The sequence below is a fragment of the Budorcas taxicolor genome, chromosome 4 (genome assembly GCF_023091745.1).
Source record: "Budorcas taxicolor isolate Tak-1 chromosome 4, Takin1.1, whole genome shotgun sequence".
In the NCBI taxonomy this organism is placed as follows: Eukaryota; Metazoa; Chordata; class Mammalia; order Artiodactyla; family Bovidae; genus Budorcas; species Budorcas taxicolor.
This window is the reverse complement of record NC_068913.1, coordinates 50,362,387-50,374,568: the sequence shown is the minus strand read 5'-3', so window position 1 is coordinate 50,374,568 and position 12,182 is coordinate 50,362,387. Positions and strand designations below refer to the sequence as shown.

At 36.3% G+C, this 12,182-nt stretch overlaps 1 protein-coding gene across 1 annotated transcript in view; it reads left to right on the top strand.

Annotated features, from left to right (window-relative positions):
* COG5 (component of oligomeric golgi complex 5) overlaps positions 1–12,182 on the top strand; it is a 270,198-nt gene that overhangs the window by 156,779 nt on the left and 101,237 nt on the right. Inside the window, exons 9-10 of the mRNA XM_052638342.1 lie at positions 57–169; positions 1,354–1,431. Of these exons, the coding sequence (XP_052494302.1) occupies positions 57–169; positions 1,354–1,431 (191 nt within the window). The remainder of the gene's footprint in view (positions 1–56; positions 170–1,353; positions 1,432–12,182) is intronic.

Sequence of the window (12,182 nt, the reverse complement as noted above, 5' to 3'; positions counted from 1 at the left end):
CATTTTGTTAAATTTGAAAGATTTTATTTTGCTTGATTTTTGTCTCTCATAAACAGGGGGACCTGGACGATCTACCATGCCAACTCCAGGGAACACTGCAGCTTTTCGTGCTTCCCTCTGGACCAATATGGAGAAACTTGTCGATCATATTTTTACTGTTTGTGGTCAGGTAAATATTTGAGAGAGTTAAAAATAATATTAATTATGAGTTAGCATGCTGTGTGCTTAGTTGTATCCAATTGTTTGCAACCCTTTGGATTATAGTGCAGTAGGCTCCTCTGTTGATGATTGAGAAATACGGGGCAGTCCTCTGTACTGGACTGAGTTGCCATTTCCTCCTGCAGGAATCTTCCTGACCCAGGGGTTGAACCTGCGTCTCCTGTGTCCTTGCATTGCAGCCAGAATCTACCTGCTGAGCTGTGGGTTAATTCTTAGTTATTCAAAGTTGTGTGATCTTGGGCAGCTTTTTAAAAATCGCTGAAAATTTAAAATACCTCCTTTACTAATTATAATGTATGTAAGGGCTCTAGCAAAATGCTTTTTCCCTTCCCTTACTGTTTCTAGGAGAGAGAAAAAGTTGGCTTAAAGCTCAACATTCAGAAAACGAAGATCATGGCATCTGATCCCATCACTTCATGGGAAACAGATGGGGAAACAGTGGAAACAGTGTCAGACTTTATTTTTTTGGGCTCCAAAATCATTGCAGATGGCGATTGTAGCCATAAAATTAAAAGACTAATTCCTTGGAAGAAAAGTTATGACCAACTTAGATAGCATATTCAGAAGCAGCGACATTACTTTGCCAACAAAGATCCGTCTAGTCAAGGCTATGATTTTTCAAGTAGTCAGGTATGGATGTGAGAGTTGGACTGTGAAGAGAGCTGAGCGCCGAAGAATTGATGCTTTTGAACTGTGGTGTTGGAGAAGACTCTTGAGAGTCCCTTGGACTGCAAGGAGATCCAACCAGTCCATTCTGAAGGAGATCAGCCCTCGGATTTCTTTGGAGGGAATGATGCTAAAGCTGAACTCCAATACTTTGGCCACCTCATGCGAAGAGTGGACTCATTGGAAAAGACTGTGATGCTGGGAGGGATTGGGGGCAGGAGTAGAAGGGGACGACAGAGGATGAGATGGCTGGATGGCATCACTGACTCGACGGACGTTGAGTCTGAGTGACCTCCGGGAGATGGTAATGGACAGGGAGGTCTGGTGTGCTGCGATTCATGGGGTCGCAAAGAGTCGGATACGACTGAGCGACTGAACTGACTGACTGTTTCTAGTACCTGTACTCTATGCGTGTTACCTTTGAAAATTCTCAGTCATATATGTTTTCCCTCTTTTCCTTCCTTTTAGGTGCAACATCTACAAAAAATATTAGCCAAGAAGAGGGATCCTGTCTCTCACATTTGTTTCATTGAAGAAATAGTTAAGGTATGTCTAAATGAAAGTATTTTTGTCTCTTTATTAAGGAATACTGAAAGATAATGAGCCGTTATTATTTGTGTTCCTGTCTTACAGAGAGACTACATGTCAAATAGCTAAATGAATATGTATTTCTTGATAGCCACAGATTTTCTTTGCATGTTTGTTTATTGAGTAGTTGCTAAATGATACTATTTATAGACTAATTTCTGAACTGCATATAGTAATTTTCCATTTTCTGTCATACAAATGATGTGAAATAGATCACCAGTGCAAGTTAGATGCATTAAACAGGGCACTCAAAGCTGGTGCACTGGGACAACCCCGAGGGATGGGATGGGAAGGGAAGTGGGAAGGGGGTTCTGGATAGGGGACACATTTACACACGTGGCTGATTTAATGTCAATGTATGGAAAAAACCACCACAATGTTGTAAAGTGATTAGCCTCCAATTAAAATAAATTAATTAATTAAAAAGTTTTCAATGTCCTGATAGAGAGTAAGATGAAAATTTTTGGTGTATGAGAGATTTAATTAGTGATTATTAAACTGTCATATAATGTCTTCTCTGAAGATGATATGTTCCATTCAACTGTAGCATACCAGGCTTCCCTGTTCTTCACCAACTCCCTGCGTTTGCTCAAACTCATGTCCATTAAGTCAGTGATGCCATCCAACCATGTCTCTGTTGCCTTCTTTTCCTCTTGCCTTCAGTCTTTCCCAGCATCAGGGTCTTTTCCAGTGAGTTAGCTCTTCGTATCAGATGGCCAAATTATTGGAGATTTAGCTTCAGCATCAGTCTTTCCAGTGAATATTCAGGATTGATTTCCTTTAGGATTGACTGGTTTGATTTCTTTGCTGTCCAAGGGACTCTTAAGAGTCTTCTCCAGCACAGCAGTTGAAAGCATCAATTCTTGGGTGCTCAGCCTTCTTTATGGTCCAACTCTCACATCTCTACATGACTACTGGCAAACCATAGCTTTGACTGCAGACCTTTGTTGGATTAGTGATACCTCTGGTTTTGAATATGCTGTCTAGGTTTGTCCCAGCTTTTCTTCCAAGGAGCAAGCATCATTTTTTAAAAAATAATTTTATTTTTTTATTTTGGGGTGTGCTAGGTCTTTATTGCTGCACAGGCTTTCCTCTAGTTGTGGTGAGCTTCTCATTGCAGTGGCTCCTCTCGTTGTGGAGCTGGGATCTAGGGCACATGGGCTTCAGTTGTTGAAGCTCCTGGACTCTAGAGCACAAGCTTAGTTGCTGTGGCACAAGTCCCACTGCATGTAAGATCTTCCCGGATTAGGGATCGAACCTGTGTCTCCTGCTTTGGCAGGCAAATTCTTTACCACTGAGCTACCAGGGAAGCCCAGCAAGCATCCTTTAATTTCATGGCTGCCATCACCATCCACACTGACTTTGGAGCCCAGGAAAAGAAAATCTGTCAGTGTTTCCACTTTTCCCCCATCTATTTTGCCATGAAGTGATGGGACCGGGTGACGTAATCTTTTGTTTTTTTAATGTTGTGTTTTAAGCCACCTCTTTCAGTCTTCTCTTTCACCTTCATCAAGAGGCTCTTTAGTTCTTCTTTGCTTTTTGCCATTAAAGTGGTATCATCTGCATATATGAGGTTGTTGATATTTCTTCCTGCAGTCTTGAGTCCAGCTTGTGAGTCATCCAGCCTGGCATTTCACATGATGTACTCTGCATGTACATTAAATAAGCAGGGTGACAGTATACAGCCCTGTATATACCTTCCCCAATTTTGAACCAATCCATTGTTCTATGTCCAGTTCTAACTGGTGCTTCTTGTCCTGCATATATGTTTCTCAAGAGACAGGTAAGGCGGTCTGGTATTTCCATTTCTTTTTTGAATTTCCCACAGCTTGTTGTGATCCACATTGTCAAAGGCTTTCGTGTGGTCAATGAAGCAGAAGTAGATATTTTTTTATTTTTCTATGATCTAGTGGGTGTATAGTATCATTCAAAAATGGTACACTTAAAAATACTCAGTGCTGGACCTTTGCAACCTTTCCACACTTCTCTCTTAACCCCTGGCAACCACTGATCTTTTTTCTGTCTTTAGAGTTTTATCTTTTATAGAATATCATATAATTGGAATCATACAGTTGGTTGCCTTTCATACTGATTTCTCTTAGTAATATGCATTTAAGCTTTCTTCATGTCTTTGTTGCTTGATCCCTCATTTCTTTTAGTCACTGAATAATATTTTACTTTGTCCATAGACCTAGTTTATTTACCCATTCACCTATTGAAGGATGTGTTGTCACTTCCATTTTTTTGACAATGATGATTTCAATTGTTATAAATGTTCACGTGCAGATTTTTGTGTGCATATAAACTTTTAGCTGATTTGAGTAAATACCGAAGCACATGATTGCTGTATATTATAGAGTATTTTTAGCTTTGTAAGAAACTGCCAAACTATCTGTCATTGTGGCTGTATTATTTTACATATCTATTAGCGAAGAAACAAAGTTCCTATTGCTCCACATCTTTGTCAGCATTTGATATTGTCAGAGTTTTGGATTTTTCTATTTTAGTAGGTGTGTAGTGGTATGTCATTGATTTATTTTGTATTTCCTATGAATTTTAAAAAGAATATATTTATAGGAAAAACTTGATTAGTTAAGTTTCTAAGACTTTATATGAAAAAAATTAACTGCCTTGCCATGTTCGTTATTTTAAATTTATCTCTTACAGTCAATACAAGTGGTTAAAAAAAATCTTAAAATATTCTAAAATAATTTTTATTGGATTAAGGATAGTTTTTTTAAAAAAAATCATTTGGATAGCCAGATATTTAATTTAAAGGTTACCTTTCTGAACATCTAGTCAAGGAATGTTAAAGGAAGTATGATACAGTGATTAAGAACTGGGTCCTTGGACTTTAGTATCAGACAGAATTGAGATTTCCTTTGTTGATTATGCAACCTTGGGTAGGTCTTATAATGTTTCAGAATGTGAGATATCAAATGAGGGTGATAATATTACCCATTGAACTGAGGTTTTCTGAGGGAAAATTAGATAATGTAGACTTAATTCAGAGATTGGATTAATAATTTGCTATCCTAATTTTTATTTCAATCTTTTTTAAACTTTAAAAGTTAAATTATTTAGGGGTTAGAAATTTCCCATGTGCATGGTAACAAAGAACTTTAGTGTGCACGAAGGTCAGTTTTTTTTTAACAGTTCTGATAACATGATATGCAAGTATATTAATTTATGCTGAGTTTCAGAAATTTAAGAATTGTTGCTTCCTTAAATAAGACAATAGCAAGGATTCACTATAAATGTGTCAGGATTACATGTCTCACTTCACTGAAGAATCACGAGTTTATGATCTAACATTCGGTAATTCTGTAGTTGTAGAAACCGTGATGATGATTTTCCTTCATTCAGTTCTGTGAGATTTTATGAGAATTGTTAAGTCGTTTATATTTTATTAGGCAAAAAAAAAAAAATGGGTTTACTTTTAAAACTTTTAGTTTTGAAGTTAATATTGCCAAATGTGCTTTGTTGTCTGCTATGGTATCTGATTTCAGTTGATAGACCTATACATAGTGTCTGGAATGCTTTATTAGTTCAGAATGTTTTGCAGTAAATGTTCATCATGCTATAAATAATACATTGTAGTGTAAAAGGGGCATAAATGTATTGAGTATAAAATAAAATTGGGCCAATTATATCAGGTATAACAAATCTTAAGAATATATAGTTAATGTAGAGCTTTTTGAAAACTTTTCCTTAATTAAGATAACTAGTTCTGCTTCTGCTTAATTTAATGAATGTTCTGGTTAACTTGTAAAATTAGTCTGTTAATTTCAGTTCATTCTGTAAATTTGAAAAGACAATTATGCTTACAGTTATATTAATTATTTATAAGATTTAACTGTGCAAAATACTTCTTTTCTCTTATTATTTTTATTTCCAAAGGTTAGTTGAATGGATATATCTTCTCAGTTTAAACAAGATTTCTAGACTGTTGATTAGACATCAAAAATTCAATTTTGGCAGCTTTTAAAAAACTTCTAAAACTTTTAAAGTTAAAAAGTTCTAGTATTGCTGTATACTCATCAATATTATATGTAGCACTTTGTTTGAAAGTGAGTGTACCAAGGTATTGACAAATCATTCACGATCCAAACAGTAGCAAACAGGTTGTAGATTCTTAAGTGCATAATTAAGCCAGTTTAGCTGTATGTGGGGGTGTAGATATGATACCTTTATTTTCTAAGGCAGCATTTTTTCTTTTATCATTGAACAGAATCCTTTAATCATGTGTGTAGGATGCATTAGGCTGTATTTGGAATATATTCAGCATTTTGAGCAGCTGTAGTACTAACAAGGATTTTAACTATGAAAAAGAATGAGTTTTCTTTTGCCCTTTTTAATGTATTAAATAATTTGATAATAGCATTTAAGACTCAAAAAAATTTTAGGACACCCAAATATGAAATATTTTTAGAGAGAAAAATGAGCAAAATGTTTAACTCATTTATCAGTGGCATCCCAATTTGATTAAAAAATAAAAAACAAGTGGTAGTAAGCCAATTTGTATGTCTTAAGTCATTTGTTATCAATAAATACTCTTATCTGTAAAGGTTTAGAAGATTTTTGCTTTGCTGTCTTGAGGACAAGTTATTTTTTATTTATTTTTTCATGATATAAATACATTTTAGTTTTTTGATTTTTTAAAAAATTTATTTTAATTGGAGGCTAATTACTTTACAATATGTTGGTGGTTTTAGCCATACATTCACATGACTCAGCCATGGGTGCACATGTGTTCCCCATCTTGACTTTCCCTCCCACCTCCCTCCCCATCCCATCCCTTAGGGTCATCCCAGTGCACCAGCCCTGAGCACCCAGTCTCATACATCAAACTTGGACTGGCTATCTGTTTCACATATGATAATATACATGTTTCAATGCTATTCTCTCAAATCGTTCCACTGTTGCCTTCTCCCAGAGTTCAGAAGTCTGTTCTTTACATCTGCATCTCTTTTGCTGTCTTGCATATGGGGTCATCGTTACCATCTTTCTAAATTCCATATATATGTGTTAACATACTGTATTGGTGTTTTTCTTTCTGACTTACTTCACTCTGTATAATACGCTCCAATTTCATCCACCTCATTAGAACTGATTCAAATGCTTTCTTTTTAATAGCTGAGTAATATTCCATTGTGTATGTGTACCACAGCCTTCTTATCCATTTGCCTGCCGATGGGAATCTAGGTTGCTTCCATGGAGGATGAGTTATTTTTAAGAGCCCTCTCCCTGCTAAAACAAATTTTAGATGTTAGAAAAGCATAATGTTTAATGCACTTTTGGCCCTGCCGAAAGTAAGGGAATCTCTGAGGGGCATATGCATATACAGATACGCATAAGCAGATAAAGTAGTTGAAACTGTCGTGGAGATCTGTGAGCTCTAAGTCATTGTAAATGCTGAAGTTGCTCTGAAGTCAAATGTTCATGTCAATGATGGGGTCAGTCCCCTAAGCTCTGAGTCTCTAGCATGGTGGGAGAATGAACCTTGGATTACACCTCCTGAGATCTTGAGACCTATGACGCTGGCTAACATGTTCCTTGGTTGGCAACAGTACCTACTCTCCAAAAAGCAAGTGCAGATCCTTTGTAGAGGAAAGCATTTCTAGTTTTAGCTGTCAGAATTCTCCACGTTAAGGTCATCCAACTATGAGCTCATAGTTGAAAATCACCAGTCATATAAATAGACTAGAATCTGTGATTGAGAGTCAGCAGGAAAAATAAACACAATGCAAAACAGGTTTTAGACTCCTAAAGAACTTCTGAAGGATGCTGTGGACTTCAGATGTTAGAATTAATTGATAAAGAATCTAGAATACCTGCATAGGTTTTAGAAGTAAAGATGGAATAAAAAAATGACAAGTGACCATTAAGAAATGATCAGGTAGGAGGACAAGTATTCTCTGCGCTCTTACTACTTCTGCTTAACATTTTCTTAACTAGTGCAATGAGAAAGAAAAAGAAATAAAAACTTCCAGTTTGGAAGTGAAAAGTTAAACTGATGTTTGTCATTTAAGTACATATCTAAAAGTTGAAAGACCTGAACATACCATGTGTTGATGAGGATATGGAGCAACTATAACTCTCATATACTGCTGAAGGGAAATGTAAAATTGTACAACCACTTTGGAAAACAATTTGGCTTTTCCTTAAAAAGTTAAACATATATGTATTATATGACTTAAAATAAGCCCCTAGTTATTAATCCAAGAGAAATGAAAGAATATATCCCAAGACTTGTAGACAAATGTCCATAGAGCTGTCTTTTCCCTGTGTCTTTACATCATTTCCTTCTGTATGTGTCTGTGTTTCAGATTTCCTCTTCTTATAAGGACACCCTAATGACTGTTTTAACTTAATTACTTCTTTAAAGACCCAGTCTCCAGATATGATTACATTTTCATGTATGGTTGGTTTCAGTTAGGACTTCAACATATGAATTTTGTCAAGACAAAACAGCCTACAGCAGTAATTTACATTGATGCCAGTAAAAATGGAGACAGTTGCATTGATTTGAGAATTATTCAGGAGATAACACCAGCACATCTTAGTGATAGATTAGAAGTGGTGAGATAGAGAAGGAGGTGTCAAGGCTGATATTGTATATTCAGTTTTGACAAGAGTTCTGGTGGATAGCAGTAAACTTCACTTGAGACCATAAACTGAGAAGCACGTTAAACAAGGAAGATATGTTCAGTATTCAAGTGCTCATGGCACATTCAAAGGAAGATTCAGTTAATATATGAGTCTGGAGCTCAGAAGAGGCATCCACTGGAGACATAAATTTGGGAGATGTCCCTGCTTATTTAACTTATATGCAGAGTACATCATGAGAAATGGTGGGCTGGATGAAGCACAAGCTGGAATCAAGATTGCCAGGAAAAATTCAGTAATCTCGGATATGCAGATGACACCACCCATATGGTAGAAAGCGAAGAACTAAAGAGCCTTTTGATGAGAGTGAAAGAGGAGAGTGAAATGTTGGCTTAAAACTCAACATTCAGAAAGCTAAGATCATGGCATCCGGTCCAATCACTTCATGACAAATAGATGGAGAAACAATGGAAACAGTGGCAGACTTTATTTTTTGGGCTCCAAAATCACTGCAGATGGTGACTGCAGCCATGAAATTGAAAGACACTTACTCCTTGGAAGAAAACCTAGACCAGCCTAGACAGCATATTAAAAAGCAAAGACATTACTTTGCCAACAAAGGTCCATCCAGTCAAAGCTATGGTTTTTTTCCAGTAGCCATGTATGGATGTGCGAGTTAGGCTATAAAGAAAGCTGAGTGCTGAAGGATTGATGCTTTTGAACTGTAGTGTTTAAGAAAACTCTTGAGAGTCCCTTGGACTGCAAGGAGATCCAACCAGTCCATCCTAAAAGAAATCAGTCCTGAATATTCATTGGAAGGACTGATGTTGAAGCTGAAACTCCAATGCTTTGGCCACCTGATGCAAAGAAGTAACTCAATGGGAAAGCCTGTTGCTGGGAAAGATTGAAGGCAGAAGGAGAAGCAGGTGACAGAGGATGAGATGGTTGGATGACATCACATCAGTTTGAGTAAGCTCCGGGAGTTGGTGATGGACAGGGAAGCCTGGTGTGCTGCAGTCCATGGGTTCACGAAGAGTCAGACATGACTGAGTGATTGAACTGAACTGAACCTCATAGATGGTGGTCAAAGCCATAGTAATAGGTAGAATTGGCTATGGAGAGAAAAGAAACGTACCTTGAAAATGGAACATATAAGATTTATATAGAGCTCTGCTTTTTCCAAAGTGTGTATATAGTTTTACATGGAAAAAGACAGTTCTAATTTCTACCTATCCTTTTTTCAAGTTTCATCCTTTAAACTATTTTTTGTACATTTTATATTGCACATATTTTATTAATATAGTAGTATTAATTTATAATTTTGGAGAAGGAAATGTCAACCCACTCCAGTATTCTTGGGAAATCCCATGAACAAAGGAGCCTGGTGGGCTGTAGTGCATGGGGTCGCAAAGAATTGGACATGATGTGGTGACTAAACAACAACCACAGATATATCATTTTAAACAAATAAGTAAACATATATTAGAATGTGTATTTAAAAATAATTTACATTCACTAAGTTTAGGAAACATTGTAACAGAGGATGCCATAGGGAGTACCTCAAGAGAATGAAGTCATATGGAATATGATAAAGGAAGCCAAGGGAAAAGTTTGAAGGAGAATATGGTTCATACTAAATCTAATTTGACTGATAGTCTATTTACAACACCAGTCCACCATGCATTCTCAACAAGGGAAGTATTGACCCCAAGAGGAAGAAATAGTTCTGTTTTTTGGGGAGAAGGATAAATACAAACAATCATATATTACAATGGTTTTGAGTGCCCTCCAGAGTTCAATTCTGCTGCACCAAATCTTACACCTTAGTATTTAGTATCTGTCATTAGGGAAAGACTAAGTTAAATTTAAATTAAGTTCAGTTACATTGAATAATTATTTTAGTATAATATATATTACATATGTATAATTAATTAGCTTTCACTTTTGAGGGGAAATAATGAAAAGAAAGGTTGAGAAACACTACAGTGAGCTATGTGGAAAGGGTTTTAAAACCCTTTATTTTATTTTTAGCTCCTGTAACTTTAAAACCCTTTAACTTGATGATCTCTGGGGAAAAAGTGTGGGATAAGGGATTTGAATTTGAAGAAGAACTTTTAAGTTTTTGCCATGTGTATTTCAGTACTGAACTTTTTACCAAAGAATTTATTCTTGCCTTTAGAATTAAGTTAGATTATCTTAATTACTCCTCTAAAAAATTAAGAATAATAAAGGAAGCATCATGTTTAAGCCTGTCACCCAGAGATAACTTATGTTAATATTTTGTGTATGTTTTTTCTAGTTAGCTCTACATTTTCATACATTTTAACAAGTCCTGTCTGTTCAGTCATCAGAAGTTAACTGAAATCTGTCTACTTTTCACCTCTCCCACTGCCACCTTATCTAAGCCCTCATTTCTTAAAACAACAAGTAGCTTGTCCCATAAATATTCTTTTATTTTAGAACAATATGCATATAAAAGCCAGCATTTTGATTTTAAGTGGAATTCTTTTGGTTGCATAGGTGTTCTCATTTTGCTTTTTGGTGTTCATCTTAAAGTCCCTACTGAATTTCTGTACCTTCCTTTATTGTAATTAGAGCAAAATGTTGCTCCCTGGAGGCTCTTTTCCAGTAAAGATAACTTTTTTCTTTGCTTTATATTTGCTTCCCTAGGCTCCCTCTGCTTTCATCCAGAAGATGATTAAGAGCTAATATAAAATTCATATCTGTTTGGTTTTTTTATTCAAGTCTTCAGGCTTTCTTACAATGTGATCTCTCCACAGAGATCTCTGGCACTGACTCGTTGCCAAACCTTTGACTTCCTCTTGTCCTTTGATTATAACTTAATTACACCTGGTTCCCTCTCACTTTGTCTCATCTAGTTCATCTGTCCGTCTGTCCTAAGTTGCTTCAGTTGTGTCTGACTCTTTGTGACCCTAGGACTATAGTTTACTGTCTTAAAAAAATCTTTCTGAATTGTTCTTTGCCTTCCCTTTCTGTATCAAAGATTGTAATCTTCTTTGAATTGTATTAGGTTGTTGGTTGTATCTTCTCTTTTCTCAGACTTGTCCTTCTACTTTTGTTTGTGTTCTATATTTTATCCGTGTCTGGGGCACGCTCTGCTTTCTCCAATATCCACCTTTCCCACTTACTTCCTCCCAAGGACCTACCATCTAAACCCAAAACCAGAGCAAAATCCTTGGTCCTGTACCTCTCTGTAAGCATTTCTTACCTTCATCCCAAGATTTCCGTAAACTACTTGGTGTCTCTATTTCTTACTTGTTTTGTTCCAGACCATTGAAATCAAGCTTCTGCTCCACCAAAACAGTTCTTACTAAAAGAATTATGATGCCCCAACTACCAAATCTTTGTGCTTACTCCACTTTGTTCCTTTGAGGTAGTAATGACTTCTGCTTTCCCCTTTCACAAATACTGCATCTTTTCAGAATCCTTCATCAGTTCCTCTACCTCCACCTGCCCTTCTTTTAAAAACATTTTATTATTAACATTTCAAATAAAAGCTAAAATAGAACCAAAATATAGGGCAGTGATTCCCTATGTATCCATCATTCAGTTTCATCAGTCACTAACTTGTGCCCAAGCTCTACCCACTTGTCTTTCTTATTTATTTATTCCTTATTTATTTCCCAACCTTTAAGTAGTGTTGTTCCCCTGGATCCTATCCTTTTCTTCTTATGCCATATGCAATCTATAGAAAAGCTCACACATTCTAACAGTTTCTACCACCTCCAGATGATGATATCACCTAAATTTCTTTCTCTGGCTTAGATTTTATTCTTAAGCAAGAGAGTTGTATCTTTTCCATGTCCTAGATCATCTTCACTCAGATGTCCCACAGGTTCTATCAGTAGAGGTGGTAGAGTCTGGATTTGAACTTTAATACCCTACTTTCAGGCTTCCTCTTCTTGACCACTGTTCTGTTCCTTTATTTAAATGGGAAAATGTAATTATGATGGGGAATATGGGGTGCAATAGATGTATTTAATATTGCACACCAAACATAGGGGAACCAAGAGAAATGATACCTAAATTGACTGATGAAGGTTCTAGTTTAAAGGCTAATAACTGGGAGAAACTACAAA